The 25,877-nt window shown below is 39.4% G+C and overlaps 1 protein-coding gene across 8 annotated transcripts in view; it reads left to right on the plus strand.

Moving 5' to 3' along the window:
* TENM3 (teneurin transmembrane protein 3) overlaps positions 1 to 25,877 on the plus strand; it is a 608,889-nt gene that overhangs the window by 546,550 nt on the left and 36,462 nt on the right. For 5 of the 8 annotated variants that reach the window (XM_057537184.1, XM_057537189.1, XM_057537185.1 and 2 more), the window contains 7 exons: positions 2,866 to 3,133; positions 4,512 to 4,655; positions 8,729 to 8,978; positions 9,692 to 9,712; positions 18,555 to 18,787; positions 19,887 to 20,041; positions 20,831 to 21,705. In XM_057537184.1, the coding sequence (XP_057393167.1) occupies positions 2,866 to 3,133; positions 4,512 to 4,655; positions 8,729 to 8,978; positions 9,692 to 9,712; positions 18,555 to 18,787; positions 19,887 to 20,041; positions 20,831 to 21,705 (1,946 nt within the window). The remainder of the gene's footprint in view (positions 1 to 2,865; positions 3,134 to 4,511; positions 4,656 to 8,728; positions 8,979 to 9,691; positions 9,713 to 18,554; positions 18,788 to 19,886; positions 20,042 to 20,830; positions 21,706 to 25,877) is intronic. The other 3 variants (XM_057537186.1, XM_057537187.1, XM_057537188.1) reach the window with 3 other exon arrangements.

Here is a 25,877-nt window from a genome sequence, read left to right on the forward strand (position 1 = left end):
AGGGAATGGATTAGACAGATTTGGAAGGTAGAACTGTGAGGACGTAGTTTCCGCGTGTTTAACCAAGTCAAGGGTGGAGCTTACAGATCATGCAGCTGGCAAAAATCGGCTTAATGGTTGGTTTTTCCACTCAGGCTGGATTTACTTTTCCCACTAATGCAAAAAATATGATCAAATTAAATTACCTAGGAGAAACACGTTTTAATGAACTAAATTGCAGATATTTGTTCCAGGGAAGTAGGCTAATGATGACAAAGACAGTCATCAGTTATTAAAATTAGGAATAACACACGATATTTTGAAATACAGAAGTAACTCCTAGAAGACCACAGAAATACATATTCATGAAAGACTGCCTTACCTATGGAAAACCTATCAAATTTATGTGAAATTATTTTGGAAATAAATTAAGAGGAAGTAAATTATATGCCTGAGGTTTCAATCACTTATATTTTCAGGACCATTCAAGAGTCACAAAATCTATTTTTCAGACTAACCCCCTGGTATTTCACCCCAATGATATAGAACAGTAAGTTCTGTTCAGACGATTCACCCTGTACCCTACAGTCCCTCAAAAGTACTGTCAATCTTAAATGTAAGGGTTTCCCTGAGTCTAATAGACCTCTAGAAAGTTTCTGTATCTTCATAAACTATTTTGCCTAAGACAGTCTGTGTCTGAATTCAGTCAGCATGGTTGGTAAGGAAAATGCCAGCTGTAATAAATTGATGTGTCTATTACAGCATAGCAATGCCTTCTTCATCTGCTAGATTGCATCACATCCCTCTTCATGCCAACACTGACTCACAGGCCGAATGGAAGTTTATTTAGCTCCTTCTTTTGTGCTGCTTCCAACTGTGTGATTGTTTATATTGAAAGTGACAGCTACACCCTCAGTAGCATGGGTTCTACTTAAGTTATTAAAATTTGTATGACAGGGCTTCCCTGGTGATGCAGTGGTTGGGAGTCCACCTGCCAATGCAGGGGACACGGGTTTGAGCCCTGGTCTGGGAAGATCCCACATGCCACGGAGCAACTGGGTCCGTGAGCCACAACTACTGAGCCTGCGCTCTAGAGCCCATGAGCCACAACTACTGAGCCCACGAGCCACAACTACTGAGCCTGCGTGCCACAACTACTGAAGCCCGTGCGCCTAGAGCCCGTGCTCCGCAACAAGAGAAGCCACTGCAATGAGAAGCCCACCCACCGCAACGAAGAGCAGCCCCCGCTCACTGCAACTAGAGAAAGCCCGCTCACAGCAACGAAGACCCAACGCAGCCAAAAATAAATAAATAAAATAAATTAATTAAAAAAAAAATTGTATGACAGATGTACATCATTCCTAACCGTTTCATGTGAGAGGAACTGGAAGGGGGAGAAACACTACTGAACACCGAATCACTATTCTAAGGTTTTTCTAAGCGAAAAAGTAGTCCTTTAAGTCTGAATAATGAATATTCATGGAGCAGTATGAGGCAACCTTTGAGAATGCTATTTAATTCTTAGTAGAGAAAGTGGTGAGTTCCTGGGGTAGGTTCTTATTTATTTATTTATTTATATTTATGGCTGTGCTGGGTCTTCGTTTCTGTGCGAGGGCTTTCTCTAGTTTCGGCAAGCGGGGGCCACTCTTCATCGCGGTGCGCGGGCCTCTCACTATCGCGGCCACTCTTGTTGCAGAGCACAGGCTCCAGACGCGCAGGCTCAGTAGTTGTGGCTCACGGGCCCAGTTGCTCCGCGGCATGTGGGATCTTCCCAGACCAGGGCTCGAACCCGTGTCCCCTGCATTAGCAGGCAGATTCTCAACCACTGCGCCACCAGGGAAGCCCTGGGGTAGGTTCTTAAACACAGATAGTCTTGCACTTTACAATAGATGTCGTAAGCCTAGGAAGAGCTGTTATTATTAACCAAACTAATAGGAGCGTCGCTAGTAAGTAGAATCTGAATTGTTTGGATAGATTTTATATACAATGTAACATAAATTTTTCAAAATATTTAAATAATGTTTTGGCATAATATATTTTGCATATGTCAGGATAAATTTGTTGGCATTCGTTGATCAAGTCACAGCGATGCGTACATTGTGGGGTTAAGAATATGATTTTTTAAATTTGTAAAGCAGGTGATTCTTATGCAGGTAATTATATTAACTTTTTACACTCGTTTCAATTCAAAAAGTATATATGGAATGTCTTTTGCGTGCATTCAACAACACATTAGTTGTTCTCTGGGGGAAAATTTACGCAACTTGAAAATATTAGTTCGTGTACCATCATATCAAAAATCAGTGGTGAGTCGAAGCTCAGTGTTTAACTAATTATGAGTATGTGCTGTTACCTTCCAACATGAATATGGAATTTGCTACAATTTAACCCAAATGAACTGGTCTGTTTTGCTATCATTCCTACCTTTAGGCGTAGGTTTAATCCCTAAATGAGCCAGCTGGCGTGGGCCAGATCTTTGGCCTGGACCACATCCCTGTGCTGAGCTAACCATCTTACAAATGTCTGCTCTAATTCTTCAGGGCCGTAGGCGTGAAAGATGGGTGAGTGAGAATCCACAGTGACTGTAAACTAACGAGTCACTGCATGTCAGCCTGATGGATCAGTCACAGTATTTCCTGTATGAGGAGTAGCACCTGAGCTGTGATTAACTCAGAATAAATGCCAAGAAGCTTTTAGGAGAAGAAAAATTGGGCTGGCAGAGGAGTTATTTTTAATGATTGAATAAGATAATATCTCAAATGCGTATTTATGAATAGTGACTCTTTAGGGTCTTATTTTAGTTGCTCTGCTCCGTTCTTTTAAATGCATTTTACCTCATAGTCATACATGATCACCGTTTGAAGCTTCTGCTTTCTTCAACCCTAGGTACTCCATGAAGAAACCACAATTCCAGGAACAGATTTGAAACTTTCCTACCTGAGTTCCAGAGCTGCCGGATATAAGTCAGTACTTAAGATCACCATGACCCAGTCCGTTATCCCGTTTAATTTAATGAAGGTTCATCTGATGGTAGCTGTAGTAGGAAGACTCTTTCAAAAGTGGTTTCCTGCCTCACCGAACTTGGCCTATACTTTTATATGGGATAAAACAGATGCTTATAATCAAAAGGTCTATGGTCTATCTGAAGCTGTTGGTAAGTCCCATGTAAATATATATTCTGAACCGAAAACATTGTCTTGAAGTCAGAACTAACATAAAATGCATTGTAACGCGTGAAAATCCATGGATAAGTAGAGAGGAAGGCAGTAAGGTTGCCTAGGAAAGTTATAAGCTGGTTGGTTTAGATCTACCATGGGGAAAAGGAATGTATTCCATATGATGAAAAGGAGAAAGTATCCATTTTTCTGGCTGAAATTATATCTTAGAAGAATGTTCTGAATGAGATTTCAGGCTGCCATATCCTTTTTTTCATGTTTTTTTCCTTATTGTGTCGCTTCCTTTTTTCGTTTCTTTCTTTCCTTTATAACTTTATTTCGTTAGCTTTCCTTATCCTTTTTTTAAATATTTTCAGTATCTAACAGCTAGTGTAGTTTCAACTCATAATGACATTTTAACATGACATCAGACAACATTTGTGTCCAAAAATTATTTCAGCTCTTCTGACTGGAAGAAATAGTCAATTCAGCGGAATGATATTCTTAAAACATCAGACTAGTTTCACTGCATGGCTGGACAATGCAATCACAGTTTGACCTGTTGAGGTACGCATAGCGTAGCTCCAAGCTCAGGCTCAGAAACCTGTTGAGGTACGCATAGCGTAGCTCCAAGCTCAGTCTCAGAACGTCAGAAACTAAAGGAAAACATGTGTTTTGTTCTATTAGCTGTTACCTGAAAATATAGTAGACATTTTATTCTGAAATTAATATATAATTTGGACTGGAATTAGTTCAAATCAGTCAGATAACTGCCACTTCTCCCTTCACTTTGTTCTAAATTTTAAAACCCATGTTTCATTGTGAACTCTGAAGTTTTCCATTTGTAATTTGTTCATATTAATTTACTGCTAGTTTTATTGTTCATTCCTGATAACATATGAATATGGTGTCATAACCTGGCTGTCTTTTTTGCTATATTGAACCTTACTTATTATAAATATTTTCCATAACTTAATACTGTTGGAAACTAAACATCCCTAATTATTCAGATAGCAAACGTTATTTTTAGTTATCATCTGAGCAGCATTTTGGGCTGATTTATCGGCTCTAATGATTTACCCAGTTGCCTGATCTGAACTTCATTTTGTGCTGTGAACCCCTTGTGAAAAAGTGGTGTGGGAAAAAACACTAGTTTTCTATTAAGTCAGTACAAAAATAATATTTGGAGATCATTTTTTAGAAAAACACCTTTTATATGATCAAATCTTCTCATATAAAAATAGACTCTGCTCACAAATAAGTGGAAATACAGTCTCAGAGCACATCAGTGAAAAAAGCGGTTTTATCAAAATAATAAAATCAATTCCATTTCTGCCTGTGGTTGGGAAGATGAACTGTCATTTGTTTTGATTCTAGTGTCGGTTGGATATGAATATGAGTCGTGTTTGGACCTGACTTTGTGGGAGAAAAGGACTGCCATATTGCAAGGCTACGAATTAGATGCTTCCAACATGGGCGGTTGGACATTAAATAAACATCATGTGTTGGACGTTCAGAATGGTAAGATCTTGTTCACAGATAATATTACTCACCTTCAAATTGATTAAATTGCAGCAACATTTTATCCCATGCATGCTGTAGGGTCAGAATTAGTAGGGGGAAAAAAGTGTATTTTCAAAGACTATAAAAGCCTGAAGTGGGGACTACATAATACACTTCACAATGTTCACAAGCTCATCACCAACATAGTTTTCCCAGGAAGTCAGTGAGTTGATCCAAAGTGCTTTGGGGAGGTTTACGAAGAATGAAGGGAGGGGGATTTTTTTTAAGTAAAGAAAAAATAAAATACCAAGTGACTTTACCAAAATGTTTCTAATAGATCTTAATCCTTAAATAATTAGTCTGTTCTCAGTATCTAGATTATTTTTCAGTTCTTCTTAGATTGTATTTGAGGGAAAAAACTTCTCCCACTCAAATTGGGTTACATGTACTGTCATTTGACTTTGCAACTAATCTAGAAAAAAAAGCAAGGATCAAGAGTATTATGTGTTGTAGACCTTGTAAGTAAATATGTTCTGAAAAAACATGTCAGATCTCAGAAACCAAAAGAGATAAATTACTTGCAAAATGTGACCAGCTTCATCTCACAAAGAATATTATTTACATTAAACAAATGCTGTTGTCTTCGCTGTGTTTCTAACATTTTACCCACATGCTGGCTACATCTCAGATAATGTATAGGTGCTTTGCTAGAAAGACAGAATCCTAAGGTAACTTGCTCTCACCTCCTATCCTGAACCATACCATGCTAGTAACTCTCTGCTCTTCTCTTATGAATAGCCAGAGAAGAAGATTTCACAGACTTGTCAAAATGATCTAGCTTTTGTCTTAGCAGAGGTGTCTGAGGTTCAGAATGTTGAATTGAGCATGCAATACAACTAAATATTTAACTATGATTAATGGCCACTTTTTCAGACTAATGTTGCTTTGATATTGATTCTTGTTGTAAAAAAAAAAAAAAAAAAAAAAAAAAAAAAAAAAAAACTGTGTTGGAGTTGGAGAGGATACATTTCAAACTTTCCAAACGTGCTAACTCCACAGCAGTTTCCGAGCCAGTGCTTGAAAATGCTGCTGCCTCACCTCCCGAAGAGAATCGTGCTGAGCGAACCAGTAGTAAGAAAAAGACAAAACAGAAAGACCCTTCACACCTTTCCTAGTTCATAGCGGTGCTAAGCTCTCCTTCCTTTCCGGCTGTGTCCTGGACATCAGGTTTAGTTCACTTCGCACCTCAGAAGGCTGGGAGCAGAGCCGATAACTAGTGCCACGTACGGCACCTGCTTTGGAAAAGTGGGGCGTCCCAACCCCAGAGGATGCTTCATAGGCTGTCTGGCCATCAGCAGTGACTGAAGCCTGTTACGCCAGTCGCACGAGGTCTAACCACGGTCTCTCAACATGCAAAGCCGTGTGCCTGCCATGCTAGTAGCGGCTCTTAATTAAATTCTCTACAGTTGTATTTCACATGGTTTGACATACTGCTGTATTCCTCGAGAAGTTCTTTACCAACAAAACGGGAGGAAAAACCTCTCCACATGCATTTTAGTTATTATGAGAACATAGGGTAAAGTTCATAACCAGTTAGCCACAGGATTTCACCCAAGAGATTATGAACCAGTAAGAAGACTACAAGCAAAGAACTTCAGGAAAGACCATACCTCTGATACTCAACGCTCAGTGTCATATTCAGGAGGATTAAGAAACGCATAGATATTCTGTGTGTGGATATATATAATAAAAATACATACAGTCTACCAGAGAATAATGTATAGTTAATTTTTATTAAGATATCAGGTCAGATGTAAAAACTGGGCCACGCCAAATTCCGTCCTCCAAAAAAATGGTTATAAATTATAAAATAGATATTATTTTAAAATGCAAGCTAACCTAATTCACAGAGTGAACTGACTGTGATTTCAGATTTTATCCAAGAGCAGTTTGACAAGTAGTGGCTTTTCAAAGTGACGTGTGTCTAATTGAGTAAACAAAGTGATTTGCAGTCACGACCAGGTGGATGAGCTATGGAAATATATTAAGGGAGAAGAGAAGACAAAAATGTAGACAGTGACAGGTGTTTGTGCAGGCACCCCGGAACATGGAAATAAATACTCTAATGTTCATCTTTCTATTCTGTCATAATAGAGGAGAATCATGAAAGACCGATCGCTCTAAGAAATGAACGAATAAGTCAGATGCAGTAGAGCCGTAGGCCGACTTTGTGGGACTGTCCTGACGAAAACTGCAGAACTGGCTCTTCTAGGAAATTATAGTCCCGTAATTGTCAAAAAGCGTAATCACAGAAAGAAAGATCTAGGGCTCGTTAATGTATTCTTTGAATATTCAAGGCAAAATGCCTTTCATCTGTTGTTATGATCCAGCCTTATTTAGATGATTTTCCCTAAATTTGAATAAACCTGTTTTATCAGTCCTGATTTCTTTATGTAAATTGGCTGTGATTATTACATCACCCAAATAGCAAAGCATTAAAAAAGTAATCCCAGAATTCACCTAAAATGTGCTGAGCTATAAGAGGAACATAATTATTCTGCTTTCTTCTTCACTTTAAAATTATTCCGAAGTGGGAGGAAAAAACACTTTCTCAAGTTTCCTGTTTGTACTTTCATGGGATTGATTCTTTTAACAGTATATCTGTTAAAAAGTATAAACAACCGGTGTTTACAGAGAATAACACATTGAGAAGGATCTTGAATGTGTATGGCATGATAACAGCCGACCATCCAGTTACATCAGAGCAAAATGGAGCCAGTGATCTATGTGTAAAAATGGTAAATGAATAAAATTAGAATCTCCACTCAAATCCAGTTTCTAACTATGAAAATGTTTATTTGGAATTTTCTCTCAGATTTTCATTGCAGACCAAAATGGAGCAGACTGGCATTTGGTCTTCTTAAATTTATTGGCACTTTCATGTCTAAAAGCAGAATTCACTTTTTTTTTTTTTTTTTAATTTTTATTTATTTATTTACTTTTGGCTGCATTGGGTCTTTGTTGCTGTGCGCAGGCTTTCTCTAGTTGCGGCGAGCGGGGGCTACTCTTCGTTGCGGTGCGCGGGCTTCTCATTGCAGTGGCTTCTCTTGTGGCGGATCACGGGCTCTAGGCACATGGGCTTCAGTAGTTGTGGTGCTCAGCCTCAGTAGTTGTGGCGCACGGGCTCAGTAGTTGTGGCGCACGGGCTTAGTTGCTCCGCGGCATGTGGAATTTTCTCGGACCAGGTATTGAACCTGTGTCCCCTGCATTGGCAGGTGGATTCTTAACCACTGCGCCACCAGGGAGGTCCCAGAATTCACTTTAAATAATAAACTGCCCTTCCCAATTTTGTAATGTCTGAAATTTTGAATAGTTGCATGTACATGCATTCTGATATCAGGCTGAAGTATAAGCAAGAAGAATACTCTTTAACAGTATAGTAGTATGTTGGAGGTTTGATATGTATTTCCTACCTTTGTTTCCCATAAAGTGTATTTAACTTTTTAAAAATAAGTCATACACTCATAAAGAAGAAATTCATATTTACGGTGCCCATTTTTATTAGTTGGATTAATATAGAATGTTTTCAACATCATTTAACAATTAGGCAAACTTGCAGTTCCCTAAAGAACATTGTGTAGAGATGGTTCTCAAACTCAGTTGCACATTAAGAGCATCTGGAGAGTTTTAAAAAATCTCAGTGCCAAGGCTGCACCCAGATCAATTCAATCAGCATCCCTCAGGGTGAGAGCCCAGCATCGGTAGTTTTCACAGCTCCCCTGCCAGTTCCAATGAGTAGCCAAGTTTGAGAAGCACTGATGTTGAGAATTTGGGTTTTTAAGTTTTCTTGTTAGTCCTTTGTTTCTCCCACCAGACATTCTTTAAACCCATAACAGACGGCATTTTTTGATGTATCCTATGTATCTTGCCGTATAGCATCTTACACGAGGTAACGGGATGGAGTTCTTTCCAAAAGAACTTTAGAAGGCAGTGTTTCCAGTCCAAATCGAAAAGGCAGCGAATTGTGGTTTCTAGAGTGAACATGTTCGCTTTTCATCTCTCTTAAGAAAAACGCGCTTTCCCTCTTACAGGTATACTGTACAAGGGGAGCGGGGAAAATCAGTTCATCTCCCGGCAGCCGCCTGTCGTCAGCAGCGTCATGGGCAACGGCCGCAGGCGCAGCATTTCGTGCCCGAGCTGCAATGGCCCAGCCGACGGGAATAAGCTCCTGGCCCCGGTGGCGTTAGCCTGCGGGATCGACGGCAGTCTGTACGTGGGGGACTTCAACTACGTGCGGCGGGTGCGCCCTTCCGGGAACGTGACGAGCGTCTTGGAACTGAGGTATGTCATGTCTCTCCCTAGCTCGGGGTTTGATCAAAGCTGGACGTGCCTTTGTTTAAAAACTGTTGACTCTAATGTACTGATTCATTTACTTAAACATACCTTTCCAGTGTTTACAGTTCTCCTTAGAAAGCAGTTAAGTTCGTGGTTAAAGGTAAGAAGAGCCCAACACGTATATATTGTACCATAGATGCATAAAAGAGTATGAAGTCACCCGTGTATAAAATGTCTCACTGATTCCAGTGAATTCTCTATGCTCCAATACGCTAGAACTATGATTTTTAAATCCCTTTCGTTATCTTTAGAATAACCTTATGATATAGGTTGTCACTCTTTTGTTTCACATGGGTTGAAATTAAGGCGTAAAATATTTTCCTACAATATTGGGACATAATAGTAAACCAACTAAGCCTCTAACTTTCAGCTAGAATATCGGATCTTCAAGTTGGGTTAACACATCAACCATAATGCCAGTAGTTAAAGTAACAAAAATTGCTGTTTTTGCATTGTTCGTTTAAGTGTGATTATCAAAATCATCCTATTCTGTAAATTATTTGATACACCTTGACCTACAAAATTCATTTCCAGTGTTATTTCTGCTTAAGTTAGCAATTTTCCATAAAATAATTAAAATCTCAGTATTCAACTCATGATATAGAAACCTTTTCTAACTGTGCTTTTTTCTCCGCCTTTTTTTGTCTGCTTCCACCAAGAAATAAAGATTTTAGACATAGGTAAGCATCTTGCTTAAAAGTTATTGTATATTTTTGAATGTCCTTTTTACTTTTCAATGTGACTATCTGACATTGTTTTCTAAGAACATTTCATCATGAGAGAGGAAACTCAGTATCACAGAACATCTAAGGAATGGAAACTACTCAAATGAACTACTATTATACAACATATTGCAACTCCTATTGTGCAATATAACTTATATTTTCAAGTTGGCTAACAAAGTAAATTCTGTCACAAAAAAATTAGTATAATGAACATCTCTGTTTAACAACAACAACAAAATCTGTAAATTTCAGTTACTGACTCTGAGCCGTATAGAACAGAACATTTGAAGCACAGCTGGGAGAGTTTACGGAGAGTTGAGTTTGACCAATAGCCAGGGCAGATCCTGCTTTATTGGGCCCAAAGCTTATTCAATTTGGGGGATTCTGTTTAAGAAAAAGAATCTAACAATAGTTTACTTTGGCAAATTTTTCAAAACATAAGATCGCCTGAATACGCTGCCAGGGCCCTCATTGGTCTTGGAAGGAACCCATACAAGTGAAGGGGCCCTAAATTTTAAGCTTTATTGACTTCCTGGTAAATTCATTGCTGCTGTAGTTTAAACTGTGTGTTTAAAACCCATTTATGTTTTCCTAAGTTGAGAGAAATAACTAGATTTAAGTTTTAATAAGTAGTGTCTCCACTGACATTATCATGGAAAAAAAGACTTTCCTCGAGGCTAAGAATGAATATAGTCGAAGCAAATATATAGGCTCAAAAGTTTTCCAGATTCTTTTTGCTCTGTACGCTTAGCTGAGAAGGTACAGGGCAAGCTTGTATAATATATGGACACTTATGACTGAAAAACTTTCCTCAGGACAGCAAAAAAAAAAAGGCGGGGGGAAATATGTTTGCAAGTAAAGCTAGCCAAAAAAAGCAAGACATATTGGGTACGCTAAATCTAGTTTGGCCATTAAAATAACTAATAAAATGATATTAGATAGAAAAATTAGGATAATTTATGTGAAGTCCTTGAGATGAATAAATCCACATGACTCAGTTAAACTGTTGTGTAGAGATTGACAACTAGGAAATAAAAAAAGTTCTGCTGAAAGATGTGTAGCTGTCACATATCGGTATGACCAGGCCTGGTCCTAAGACCTTTTCCTAAGCTCCCCTATTGATCTTCTGCTACCAGCTAATAGCCCAGCCGCATGCAAAAACTAACGCGGAATTTCTCCAGACTTCTGAGCCTGCAAAGCTCTGCTTTTAGAAACCACAGCAGAATATCAAACTTTTTCTGGCCTTGCCTTCTCAGTAACTGTGGAGAAAAGAAGACAACCTAGTGTGTGCACCAACTAAGTGCAGAAACACTGGAGGCAATGCAGAAAGCCCACCAAAGCAGCCACCTTTTAACAAGCCGGCCTGTTGCCTGCCAGGCCCGGCGCCAGGTACACGGTGCTGCAGACCCACGTGCCGGCCCTTCCGGGTTACACAGGAACCGACAGAGGCTCAAGGAGGTTACGTATCTTCCCCACGATACGTAACTAAGAAACGGGGAGCAGAGATTTGAATGCCTCTAAAAAGTGTGTTCTTTGCACTATACCACACAGCCAGTTTTCATCTGTCCAAACGGCCAGGTTTCTATGGGCTAATGCCCTGGGTGTGCAAAAGCTAGATTTATTTCACAGTCATTTGCCAAATTACCTAGAACTATCATCTCTCTGGAAAAAAATCTATGAGGTTAGAGCTACCTTTTTTATCAACAATACTTCATAAAATAACTCATTATGGACTAACTCATGCTGTTTGGCAGTGATACCCATTGTAACCCCTCTCTCATGGTTCTCCTCTGTGCATTATCTCCCCTGTACAGTATCCTGGCTACATGTGGGTGCTTGCGTTTCCTTTATGCACCACGCGTGTAAGATACACTGGTTTGTGTCTTAACTTGATATTCGTCTTTATTAAGTCAGCGTTAACTGGTCACTTACCCCGTGCTAGGCTCTCGGACAAATTGTAGTGTGAGACAAAGTCCATGCTCTCAGAACCTCTCGGACAAATTGTAGTGTGAGACAAAGTCCATGCTCTCAGAACTCCCAGTCTAGTAGGGGAAGCAAGATGTGCGTGTAATGGACTAAATCACATCGTCAGTGTCATTCCTTGACACTTAATCACATCCGTGGCCTGTACCGCAAGAGTAAGTCTGTGCAGGAAGAGATCACTGGGAGATGGGAGCGTGGATGGGAGGTTTCCTGGAAGGTTGATGTTCGACACAGCTCTGAGATGAAGTCTGCGTACACAGAACAACCGGGAGAAAGGAGGGCAGTCATGAAGACAGCGAAACAGGGAAGAGCCCCGTCTGACTCCATGCTGGATCTGTTTCTTTTACTTTAACCCTTGCTTCCCGCTGCTTTTGTTCACTAAAAGGATCCTGTCTGTGCAGAATGGCCTGCCTCAGGGAACCCCGCCCCTCTGCCTGAATGTTAAGCCAAAGTGCCTTTGTTCAGGGAAGCATCCAGACCCTGTCCACCTGTGGATGGCTGCAAGAAAGAAGACATTAACACATGCCCTCCCCGAGGCTGGCCATTCCAGGGGATATTTCCAAAACTCGTGGCCTTTTTACTTTACTTCCTTATCTCCTCCCCCTCTCTGTGCTATAAAAGAAACTGGCATCCAAAGCCCGAGAAGATGGTTATTTTGAGACTGTAGTCTGCCAACTTCTTGGTCTGCCGGCTTTCCAAATAAGTGGTATCCCTGCCTCAACACCTCGTCTCCGATTTATGACCCTGTCATGCGGCAAGCAGAGCGAGCTTGGACTCGGTAACGAAAGAATATAGAGTAAGTCAAGTTACTCGCTCAGAAGAGGTGAGCGGGACGTGATCTAAGAGGAACCCGTTCCACTTCAAAGTTACAATTTTGATAATACCAGAATTACCATGTTGGTAATAAGGAGAGACACAGGTAGAAAGGCAGGTTAGGGTCAGAATGCTCAGGGCCTTGATTGCGCTAAGGACTTACTCTTCTGTCCTACAGCGTAACAGAGACAGTAGGGAACCGTTGTCCGATCTTGAACAAGATAGCAGCACCTCAAAGTGGCCTTTTAGGAAGGTGAATCTGGTATCAGTGTCCAGGATGACTTGAAGATCAGTTAGAAAGCTGTTACGTGAAACCGCGAGATGCTAGGTACCTAAAATAGTCTGGCAAGTCATGAAGGTAATCAGCCAATAAAATAAAGGAAGGCAGAGAATGGACAAACTGTGTATGGGTGATGAAAAAGAGGAAGATGTAGAAAATAACCAAGGCTTTTGAGTTCAAGTCATCAAACAGAGGACAAAAATCATTGACAAAAATAGGGATTCCCTTCACTTAGTAACTGATTTATCAAAATTGACCCAAACAAAACGACGATATTTCAGCTCATCGGCGCTTCTTCATTTGGCTTAAAAAATTAAAATTCTTTTCAGGTGCTTCTTCCTATTTACCTACCTGTGTCGTCTTCCTTTTACCAGATGATAGGATCCACCTGGCTTTCTCCTCATCCCCACTTTCCTGGCATAAACGCTGTGAAAGGCTTAGGAGTAGGCGATAGGAAGAAAAAGGAAAAGATGTCTAAATCTGTAAAAATGAACAGAGAAATCAGTTGTCAATGATTAAGTGGAAGAATGCTTGCTTCGCTCCTCTTCATATGTTTCATGCCCGATCAGCAGTCTTGTTAATTGGACTAACGGGGGAAAAGAATGAATAAAAATATTGAATAGTAAAATAAATATAAAAACAATGGTCTTAATATTTTAAAATTCAAAGTATTCTGTCATACCAAATTTATTAAGTACTTGTCAGGATATTGTATCAAAGTCTCTAGCTATACTTTAATGAATAGTTATAAATACTACCCAACATATTAAATGTTTTACATAAATGGGAGCTTCTGAAATGCTTAGAAAATAAGTTTCTTGTATATATGCTAAACATTTCCCCTTAGGATGTTTATAGTGTTAGTTTGCTAACAAACCCTTTTTGTAGGTAGTAAATTTTAGCTCACTCCTGTTCCAATGCTTTAAAATTCCAAAATAAAGGAAACTAAATTAATTAACTAATACCAGCCAAGGGACATTTAAGCATGGAGGTCTAAAAATAAACCTTGTGAATTTTATATTACCAATTAAAAGATCAAAGAAAGGGTCAATCACAGGTCTGTGAAATTGAACAGGTTAAAGTTTAGGCACAAAACTATAAAAATTTGATTTAGCACTTCTCATTGACTTAATATTTAAAAATTAAGCAGGCACAAAAATATCACTTCCTGAAACCCTGCTTGCAATAATATAAACAGTCTTTCATTAGCCAGAAAATCACAGTTTAATTTTATACATAAATGTAATTTATGCTCCTTCAAACACTCTGTGTTCCAAGGGCTGTGGCACAGTTTCCAGCTAAAAAGATTAAAAGTGCTAATGATATCTATTCTATAGCTTGTCCTTCGCAAATATTTCTCAAGTCTAAGAAGGTTGAATTATGACAAAATAAATGAGCAAATCTAGTCTGCATTAACCACTGGGTCTGTATCTAACTGAGTAAGATGTAGAGAAAACGTCTTGGTGGTGGTGATGATCTAGGCAGTTCAGGGTGAGTTAAGAATCAAGTCGCAGTATAGTAAAGGTTCTTCACTTGATCTCAGTTTCTTTGATTTTGCTGCTATTAGTCGCAATCTCAATGTTATCATAAACCTTTCTGAAATGAAGCTCTCAGTCAGTCACACAAGAAGGCTATTGTACTTCTTCTGCTGAGTAGAGATTTCCCCCAGTTTCCTGCACCCCAGCTGCCAGCGGCTGACCGTTTGCGGTCATCATAGGCTCCCATGTTCACAGATGTATTACTGATCTAAAAGCTCATCACCCGCTTGTACCACCATCCCAGCCTCTCCAGGGCTTTGGCTTTTCAGGAAGTCAGAAGGGCAAGAACCAGCACCGCTGTCAGAAAGCTCTGTGCTTAAATCAGGTGTCCTTGAATCCCAGACGCGTCGCACACGTGGCTCAGAGCTTCTTGCCACCAGCCTGTCAACAGAAAATTTCCAAACTCACTTGTCGTTTCTTTTAGTGTTTCAGTACAGATCCCTTCTTTCACTTAGGGAAGGCTGGGACCCAAGAAGCAGCTCTAGATTGCCACAGCAAGCTGCCCTGCCGGGAATGGATGTAGCTCTCGTTTCCTGCTATTCTGTGGGGAGTATCTCCAGAGGCAGATTCTCTTCTCCAGGGCCACGTGCTCCTGCACATTTGTTCTTCTGGACAACAGAGTTCTATGCAAAATTAGAGCCTTCACTTGGTGGACATCTTTAAAGCCACTGGCATATAGTGCTTGATTTAGAAATTTCTGTGTCTTCAAGGAAGGAGTGCTTCAGGACAGGAAATAGCAAATACAAAGCACCACTTTGGACCTTCTCTTATTACTGTCCCACTGGAATAAAAGTTATGCCAATAAAGGCAAAGCTTATGACTCGAATGTCCATTATTTTTGGACCAAGAAAACTCATGCCCTATAGCTAAAGCGAGTGCCACTGCTACTCAAGCAGCCATCTCAGAAATCTGTTGTTTTTCCTCAAAATGAGGGACATCATGGAAAAGTATGCATTCTTCATTTACCTTTATCATCATTGCTCTAGAAACAATTCAAACTGGATGTTTTAAGAAGGATCTGCGTCGTTTTAATAGTTTCCATGTTATAGTATAACAGCAGGACTAAGGAAACAAATTTGAACCTATCCAAATTTAGAGAATTTTTTTCCTTGTTTACATTTTCAGAAGTCAAGTTATAGTTTAGTTAACGATAATTATTACACTTATACACTGGCTAGAGTTACAAGGCAAAAAGACATAGCAATGTAAGAGGAGACAGGATACAAGCCAATACTAAGAATAGCTAACGCTTATTTTTTTTTAAGCATTTTAAAATTTTTTAAATTTATTATTTATTTATAAATTTATTTATTTTATTTATTTATTTTTGGCTGTGTTGGGTCTTCGTTGCTGCATGTGGGCTTTCTCTAGTTGCAGCGAGTGGGGCTACTCTTCCTTGCAGTGCGCGGGCTTCTCATTGCGGTGGCTTCCCTTGCTGCGGAGCACGGGCTCTAGGCACGTGGGCTTCAGTAGTGGTGGCTCGTAGGCTCTAGAGCGCAGGCTCAGTAGTTGTGGCGCACGGGCTTAGTTGCTCCGCGGCATGTGGGATCTTCCCGGACCAGGGCTCAAACCCGTGTCCCCTGCATTGGCAGGCGGATTCTTAACCACTGCGCCACCAGGGAAGCCCAGCTAATGCTTACTGAGTACATACTGTGTGGCAGGCACTGTTCTAAGGATTGTACTTGTACTAGTTCATGTAATCCTCTCAGCATCCTATGAAATCTGCATTATTATCACCTTTACAGGTAAGGAATCTGAGGCAAAGATAAGTTAGATATCTTGGTCAGGGTCACACAGTTAGTGATAAAGCTAATGTTCAGACCTAGGCAATCTGGTCCAAAGGTCATGCTCATAGATATACAGCTGGCAAGAAAATAAAATGTATGTATGTATATTTACAACCAGCTGTACGATAATTAGTATGTAATCAGGGAGATAGGAAAGACTAAAGAATCTCTCCAATGTCATGTCTTCCAAAATAGACCCAGCTTGATTGAGTTGCAGCTCTGTCACCAGCTATATATACATACCTGGAAGATCAACTCTGCCAATATCAGACTGATTATAGGGGGGGGGAAAGCCTCTATAAAATTGCTGTGAATGTTATATTGATATGTAACTTTTCACTTCATTACAAAGTAATAAACTACCACATTAAGGAACACCATATGTCTTGTTGCATTTAAAACTTCAGGCATCAGGACTTCCCCGGTGGTCCAGTGGATAAAACTCGGCGCTCCCAGTGCAGGGGGCATGGGTTCGACCCCTGTTCGGGGAACTCAAATCCCACATGCCGTGGGGCAGCTAAGCCCGCCGCGCCTCAACAAAGAGCCCACGCGCTGCTATGAAAGATCCTGCAACTAAGACCCGATGCAGCCAAAAAAAGTAATTTTTTAAAATTTAAAAATAAAAATTAAATAAAATTAAATCTCAGGCATCAACTTATAAACATGATACAATAACACTGAGCGTGGCAAGTTGATCATCAGGTCTAGCCCAGCAGTTCTGAAGGGCTTTTATGTCAAATGGCTTGCATCTCTTTATGAGTTCCTCATATCACTTTTCACCCTTTTCCCCTTTCCCTCATATTTACACACTCAAGACCTCTTGCTCTAACCTATTTCTTGTCACTAAAAGATATTAAAGGCTGGAAAGGGGAATCTGAAGGCATTCAAGCCTTTGTGGGTCTGGGTGTTTCTCTGTCTACCAACATCACCGCCACAGAGCTTTCTAGCGCCCCAGAGGTCTCTACAGACCCCATGTGTGGCCAGCTGTCCCCTCTACCAATGTGAGAAACACCAGTGAACACTAGAATCTTTAACCACAGAACCTTTAACAACAGAAAACAGTGACTTTAGCAACAGAATCTTACAGGAGCAGTCAAGTACATGTATTCACCACTTAAAAAGAGCATTAAGTAGTAAGAACTGCTTCATTAGAACCTAACTAGTAATGAGAAAACTACTAAACCATTATTCAGGATAAATATTTTCATTTAGTTAGATTTATACTACATATTTTAAATATCTACATATAAAATAAATGGAAACAAGCATGTAAGTGTGTGTGTGTGGAGAGAGAAAGAGAATGAGAATAAATCAGTAAAACCAGTTTTGTCATCAAAAGACTTGTGGAATCTTGGAGATTCCTACCTGTTGACGTCTTTGTCAAGGTACCAAACCATTTAAACTCTTTTTAGAATTTTTTTTTCAGAAGACAATATTTGCACACAGTACAAAATTACATTAATTCCAAGAATGTGGTGTTAACTGTATGTAAGGAGATTACCTTGCAGTTTCAACGATATGTCATAATTTGTCCATTCCTTGATAACGTTGGTCTTAACCGTTTTTACAGGTAACGGGACATAACATATTTTACATTTGCACTAATTTAGATTTATAAAATTGAGGTACTCTGTATTGTGAACAAATGTCTCTATGTCACCAAATTCATAGACAGGTTTTAGAGCAGCTTAATTTGCAAATTTTAAAAATGGAAGTGATGAACCCAGCATTCTGGCTCAGTGCACTAGACCACTAAGACTGCCTCCGTCTCTTGGATGGCCTCATTTTAGTATTTAACCGCATAGCTCAGGACAAACATTGTCACTGCGTCAGATTACCTTTCTGGATTCCAGTAGAGCAACCCAGACAGACACAGCACTACTTTTTTTTTCTTTCAAAAAAAGTGATTTTTTTGGAGCCAGGTGGTTTCGTTTGATTGCAAGAGAAGACAGGAGATTTCCCTACTGTGAGATGCAAGTAAAATCACTAGTATGTTATACTTCACTGGCGAACTTGGTAGAGACACCCGTCCCCTGGAATAAACGTGAAGCCTGTCTCTCAAAGGCTGTATGTTAATGGCTTTGCATTGAACCAAAAAGATTCCGAGAACTTGCTTCTTTGTTTCAGGCTGGAAGCATGTTGCCTTGTAAAGGTGATTATTTTTAAGATGGCCCTTTCATAAATTGTTAAATCCTCAGCAACAGGCAAGGAAGGAAAGCAATCACTTCAGAGGTTGCCACCAATTCTTCCAGCCGTTGATGGCGGGGGTGGGGGGGGGGTGGGGGGGAGGGTCTCGGTTTATAATTAGTTTCTCATCAACTGTTTTATTTTGCTTTCAATTGCTGTGTTTTAGGAGTAACTTTCTTTGTGATGTTTATGTATCATCTTTCTTACAGCAGCAGCCCAGCTCATAGATACTACCTTGCCACTGATCCAGTCTCAGGGGATCTGTACGTTTCTGACACTAACACGCGCAGGATTTATCGCCCGAAGTCACTTACGGGCGCAAAAGACTTGACTAAAAACGCTGAAGTGGTTGCAGGGACGGGAGAGCAGTGCCTTCCTTTCGATGAAGCCAGATGTGGGGATGGAGGGAAGGCTGTGGAAGCCACACTCATGAGCCCCAAAGGTACTGGCATTTACCAACTTGAGGATTTCTTTCTATTTAAAAAAAAAAATGTGGACAATCCGGTTAGTGCCTGATTGTGTTTCATGCTGAGTCTAATATTTTACCTGCAACTGTGTTCTGGAAAGCTGTCTCACATCTAGTGTTTTTAAAAGCTATTTAGCGTGAAACTGCTAGCATCCTAAGTTGATTTTACAGTAAATATTAGGTTCTTGGCATTTTTTATCATACCATTTTTTTCAACTTTTGAAAGAATCACGCAACTACCCGATATCATTCAGGTCACATCCTGTTCAACTTCAAGGAAGTATCTGAATTCTTTTTTTTTTTTTCCATTGTCCTGGAACTTCTTTGTTATGAATGAGTCCCGGGCCTCCTTAAAAGCCATCACTAAGCAACCCTGTTAGCTCTCACCCAGTTTGGAGCTATTAAACTTTTGTTTCTATGCCATGGGAAAAAATGCTTGCTGTGAGGAATTTCTGGAGGTAACAAGGGCTAAAATTCTATGTGATGAAGGTTTCTAGCTTTTAAACCAGTCAGGACTGACTCCTTCCTCACGTTTTATGCCGTTCATTACAGTGTTTTTTGGTTTGAGGCGTTGTGTTTTTTGGGTTTTGGTTTTTTTTCATTATAGCTAGAGACTATTATGTGTACAAGGACTGGAAAAAAAGTATTTGTTGTGCTGAGTTATTCATACTAGCAAATTTCATTGTCACAAGATCAACAAAACACTAACCTTGGCTTAGATCTGTTTTTGTTAGAATATAAAGTCCAGTGTAACAGAATATGACCTGTTTCTATAATTTATAGACAATAACACTGTACAGTGTTTATATTTAAAACACAGGTACTACCTATATGATTCACACACGAAGGACAGATTCTTACAAATTTCGGTTCTTTATTACATATTACACTTATACGTAACATAAATGCCTGTGTTGGGTTTTTCCTAATGTGCTTGCAATCTGCAGTCTTAACCTGCTGTCTACTGCCCATGTTATCACTGGGGTTAAATGTTGGGTTTCGTGGTGGGCCTGAACATTTAATTAAAATTAATCATTTTTGAAAGATTAGTAACTGTTACTTCTCTTGGATACAGGAATGGCGATCGATAAAAATGGATTAATCTACTTTGTTGATGGAACCATGATAAGAAAAGTGGATCAGAATGGAGTCATATCAACTCTCCTAGGCTCTAACGATCTGACTTCAGCCAGACCTTTAACTTGTGACACGAGCATGCACATTAGCCAGGTAGGGAAAACATTGCGCCCACTTGTCTGCTTTTCTTCTGAGTGACTTGATTTACTGTGTCAGCACACTATGATGACACCGTATTAAACCGCGCATGTCGTGGGCATCAGTCGTTGTGGTAAAGCTGTTCCATTAACATGTGTCTCAGGAGCTAATAAAAAGTTATTTTCTTCTCCAGTTCTGCATTTGAAGAATTCAGTGAGATACAGAACAGTTATCACTAAGAAGTGCTAATCATTTGTAATAAAATACCAGTAAAGTAGCAGCATGCAGATATTCCAAAAAGAACAAAACAGCTTAAATCTCTAATCTTTTGATTGTGTGAGGTCCTTAGGTAGTAGAGAGAACCCACTAGGATTAGTCCTCAGGGACTTATATTTAGAATTAGAAACTTTACTATTGGCCTGATTGAAAACACAAGGGGACACTAATGTATTCATAACCTAGAAAGCCCCGCACTGGGTGATTGTTACTGCTAAAAGGAACAAGTATGTTCACATCTCATTGATATGTGTTAACTCACTACTTATGATTCATTTGCTATTTGGCTAGAACTTGCAAATCTTTCAATGAGCTGCATTTTTAAATAAAATGTTATTTCCTACATTTGTCTCCACTCAAAACTTTTTAAGTTTATTTCACTGTATCTATTTTAAAAACAATTTTTAAACAGTTTATCAAATCAACGGTCATTTCCTCAGATTTTCCCAGTAAATTTCTAATTTACTCTTCTGGCAAATTAACAGCAGCTCAGTAACTGAGTAACCAGACCATTTCTTTTTTATGAAGGTACGTCTGGAATGGCCCACTGACCTAGCCATTAACCCTATGGATAACTCCATTTATGTCCTGGATAATAATGTAGTTTTACAGATCACTGAAAATCGTCAAGTGCGCATTGCTGCTGGGCGGCCCATGCATTGCCAGGTGCCAGGAGTGGAATATTCTGTGGGCAAGCACGCAGTTCAGACGACCCTGGAGTCGGCTACTGCCATTGCTGTGTCCTACAGTGGGGTCCTGTACATCACTGAAACCGACGAAAAGAAAATTAACCGGATAAGGCAAGTCACCACAGATGGGGAGATCTCCCTGGTTGCTGGGATACCGTCAGAGTGTGACTGCAAAAACGATGCCAATTGTGACTGCTACCAGAGCGGAGATGGCTATGCCAAAGATGCCAAACTGAGCGCTCCGTCCTCCCTTGCCGCCTCTCCGGATGGTACCCTGTACATTGCAGACCTAGGGAACATTCGGATCCGGGCTGTGTCAAAGAACAAGCCTTTACTTAACTCTATGAACTTCTATGAAGTTGCCTCTCCAACTGATCAAGAACTCTATATCTTTGACATCAATGGCACTCACCAGTATACTGTGAGTTTAGTCACTGGCGATTATCTGTACAATTTTAGCTACAGCAATGACAATGATATTACTGCTGTGACAGACAGTAACGGCAATACCCTTAGGATTAGACGGGACCCAAATCGGATGCCAGTTCGAGTGGTGTCTCCTGATAACCAGGTGATATGGCTGACCATAGGGACAAATGGATGTTTGAAAAGCATGACCGCTCAAGGACTGGAATTAGTTTTGCTTACTTACCATGGCAACAGCGGCCTTTTAGCCACTAAAAGCGATGAAACTGGATGGACAACATTTTTTGAGTAAGTAAATCAAAATTCTACTCTGATTATAAAATACTGTGATATAATAATGTCATCTAAAATAATAACAGTATAATCCTTTTTCTGTTTATTTGTTTGTTTTTATTGAAGTATAGTTGGTTTACAATGTTGTGTTAGTTTCAGGTGTACAGCAAAATGATTCAGTTATACATACATATATATTTCTTTTTCAGGTTCTTTAACATTATAAGTTATTACAAGATATCGAATATAGTTCCCTGTGCTATACACTAGGTCCTTGTTGTTTGTCTATTTTATGTACAGTAGTGTGGATAATAATAGTACAATCTTAAGGGCAAGTGGGATCCAGGTTTTTGGGGGGCCTGGAGCTTCTGTAATTTGGGGATCCCTTTTTCTGAAAAAAAAAAAAAAAAAAGACAAAATTGGACTCAGGGCCTTGGAAGGGACCCAGGCAAGTGGGGAGCCCTAAAGCTTAAGTTTCATTACCATCGAGGTCAATCTACCTCTGCTTAAAGATTAATTTAATATTTTGCTTCATACAGACCTAATATATTAGCAGCAAACTTTTGGGGAAACATACTGCAGCCTTGGCTTTAGGCAAAAACTTTTGGGGTTTATATTTGCCCATGTGCTAAAGCTGACTGTTTTGGGAGCTGTCACTGAAGGGAAGCTTTAAAAACATTTACAGTGAACTTGGCTGATCCCATCAGCACCACAAGTAGAAGGGCTTAACTTTTTATAATCAGTTATTGGAGAATCTAAACTCCACTTATAAGAACCTTACCACTAAATGCAAGTCAGAAATAGCTGGTCACTCTGAAAGCGTATGAAAAAGTAGAAGGAGCGTGCAGCTGGGGTTTTCTACTAAAGTTGTGGAGGAGTGGCCCAGGCAATGTGCTCTTTGAACAGTCACATTTTGTGACTGTGTAAAATCACTTTCCATTACTTGTTCATTCCACTAACATTGCACAAACCATAAGGGGAAATTAGATGTGCAGAGACGGCATGCTGACGAGTGCAAAATACTCCTGGAAATGCATATTGAGTTCCTTAGTGTGACTTTTTTGATGAAATGCTGAAGCAAATGTACTTTCTGTAGGAACACAGCTCCAAATTTATGATAAAAGTCAGTAGAAAAAAATGATCCAATATACAAATATTTTCCATACAACTTTTCTGGAATAGAACTTACACATTAGGCTTAGTTCTCCTGTAGCTTGGATTGCTTTTCTTTTTTTGACAGATTCCCTTTTAATAAAATGAATGTTACCCAGCAGCATGATTTTGTCAGCGGAACAAACCTTTGCAATTGAATTACATTAAAATTCTGTTCTTAGCATTCCTTTTGCTCATTTTAGGATCACAATAGGAAAGGAATAAATTGGAAGTTAATGGCAAGCACTTCCTTTCAAAGTGATAGCAGGCTCTATTGCCAAAGAGGCGAAAAAAGAGTACAGTAAAAGTGCTCCCATCAGATGAGACTGGGTAGGAGAGCTGCTCTGATTATAAGATCTTCAGGAAATGATGGTGGCATTGGTAGGGTTTCGGTTTAAAAGCAGGGAGGAAAATAGAGAAATAAGGTTTTAGTACAGTCTAGGACTCAAGCTCTGCTCTGTGAGCCATTTTTGAATGTGTTCTTATTTGTTCCTGGGAATTGACAATGCACAGAAGTTCATCATGTGGGTTACTACTGACACATGAACTTCTGCAACACATATACAGGTTCAGTAATGACCTACAATGAGAAATGGATATACTCCATTGGTGGAGTTGATGTGGGATAGTATAAACAAATTTGGGATTTTTACTTTTTTAATATTATGGTACACAAAGAAGACACATTTCTCTAGTACTAAACACTCTCCAAGAATTTCAGACTTAGTGAAGAATCAGATGACTGTTAAGGTAGAGGTTGAGTTGGCAAACCTGTCTTGTGAATATAATGGGCAAGCATTGTTTTCAAGAATGAAAGTTTTTAATTAATTAAAATAAATCACAATGATATTTGTACTAATACAGACCCATTACACATCATATTTAAAGTATATCTGTTAAGTCTTACGTCTAGATAAATTACAATAAAGGCAACTATTCCAAAAAGCATTATTGAAGTATTCCACCAAATATAAACCTCATAATTATATACACACACACGCATATAAACATGTGTTTGCTATAACTTAAGAATATAGTAGTTTACAGTACTTGAGAAACAGCTTTTCTAATAAAAGAAACAGAAATATTGCTTTCAAAAAACAGTGTTTTTGTTAATTTTCCTTTAGATGTCTGCAGCAAAGACATGATTTAAAAATTTCCAAGAAACATTTATGCACTTTGCAAAACAGTGTATTACCGTACAAGACAGAAAAATAAATAGAGCATTTAACCTAAGTAATTCAGAATCATCATATCAGAATGACAAATGATCATTTTTTTCTTTCTGTACATTCTTATAATTTAGCTGTGAATGAGCAAGGGTCCCCCCTTTCTAAGGGTGAGAAACTTTAAAACACGTTCAAAAGTAAGTGCGTAAAAGAAGGGAAAGGAGGGTCATCAGGCAGCCCCTCTGAAAGCACCCTCTGGATTCTGGCAGAGTGGCCCCTTTCTGTCTGTGTAAGTCTGAGATTGTTGATGGATAAACTCAACCCCCCACCTCTACTCGTCAGAGCCTTGACAACAGTTTCTGCTTATACTGTGCTGACTCGGATATATGAGACTGGATGTGAAGGTTCTAGAAGAGCCAGAGGGAACTCTGAATCCCTGCCAGGCTTCCTTGGTGTTTGTCGTTACTAGTGAGCTGGCAGACTCCCAGAATCCTAGTACATGTCTGTAATATTTCCCCTCACATTCTTATAGTACTACATGTCTAATTTACACCTTTTAAGGGTACTTGGTACTTTCATAAAGAAGGGTTGTGAGAGGTTTGACAATGGCCAGAGTTTTACCAAAACCACAAGGAGATTACGGGGGGAAAAAACACACTTCACAGTTGAAAAACACCTGTTTTCTATGACTTTTGTGACACTAGTTCCTAGATCTGATACATGCTGTATCTATCGTTATGTACAAACTCCTTGCAAAGAAAGATTAAACTTTTCAGCCCAAATTCCCATTTGTATGTGTCCAGCTTTCTAGCTAGCCTAGTGTCTAAAAAGCCTTGAGATTAAAGCTTTATAGGATAGAAACAGATGGAAGAAGACCTGGCATCAATAAATTGCCTACCAATAAAAAGTGCAGTCACTGCAGTTTCTGCCAAAGAAATTTTAAAAGAGAATTAGCTGAAATTGTTTACCTTACATGTTTTAATTTCACTTCTTTTTTCTTAGTGCAAACTTTCACTTACCATCAGCGTGTCACAGTATTGTGACATGTATGTCACAGAATGTGTAGAATGAACTGTGAAAGTGTTTTCTAAGATGCAAGCGGTGCCTTTATCTCTGCGGCTCCCACGGCTCCTGGAAGCTTGCAGTGCATGTAGAACGCTCCCAATAGCTATTTGTTGAATGAAGGAATAGAGGAGTAAACCAAATACGTGGTCAGGTGAACGGTTATTTATAGAGAAGAGTCTGATAAAACCTAGAGCTGCCTCCCTTGGAAGAGTATCATGTAAATATTTGCCTTCTGAAACAGTTCAGACCTTTCCGTACGAAGAGTTAATGCTGAAAATATTAACACTTCTCATTTTTGTTGTTGATTTTTTGAAATATATTTAACCCACTATTACACATTTACTCTCTTTTGCTTTATAAAGTAAGGACTTCCTCAGCTGACCTTGTTATTACAATAATTCACGGAAATTAAAACTTCATACTGGTAGCACTTTCCTCTGAAATGTTGGGATTAAAGAGTTAAAGACAGAAAACGTTTCCCGCGCAAATACAGTTAAAGTATACTGTTGCCCCGGTATCAGGAAGAATGGCTCTAGGAAAAGGAAACCCGACTCTCAACTTGAGATTCTCATCAGTCACCAATAAAATAGGGTGACTTTTTAGGGTTCAGCGGTAGTTTGCAAAGCACAAGAAACCTTCATTTCAGAAACTAGAGATACCGTCTTTGGGGCAGCAATTTCTCTCCGTGTTACTTGTGATTTTTGTGTCCCTACTGTGATTTGTTAGAGAAGTGGCCAGTATTCTTAGACATGCTACAGACGGTGTGATAGGAAGACAAGCGTCAGGTAGTTTATAACTCAG

The sequence above is a fragment of the Balaenoptera acutorostrata genome, chromosome 21 (genome assembly GCF_949987535.1).
Source record: "Balaenoptera acutorostrata chromosome 21, mBalAcu1.1, whole genome shotgun sequence".
NCBI classification, from domain to species: Eukaryota; Metazoa; Chordata; class Mammalia; order Artiodactyla; family Balaenopteridae; genus Balaenoptera; species Balaenoptera acutorostrata.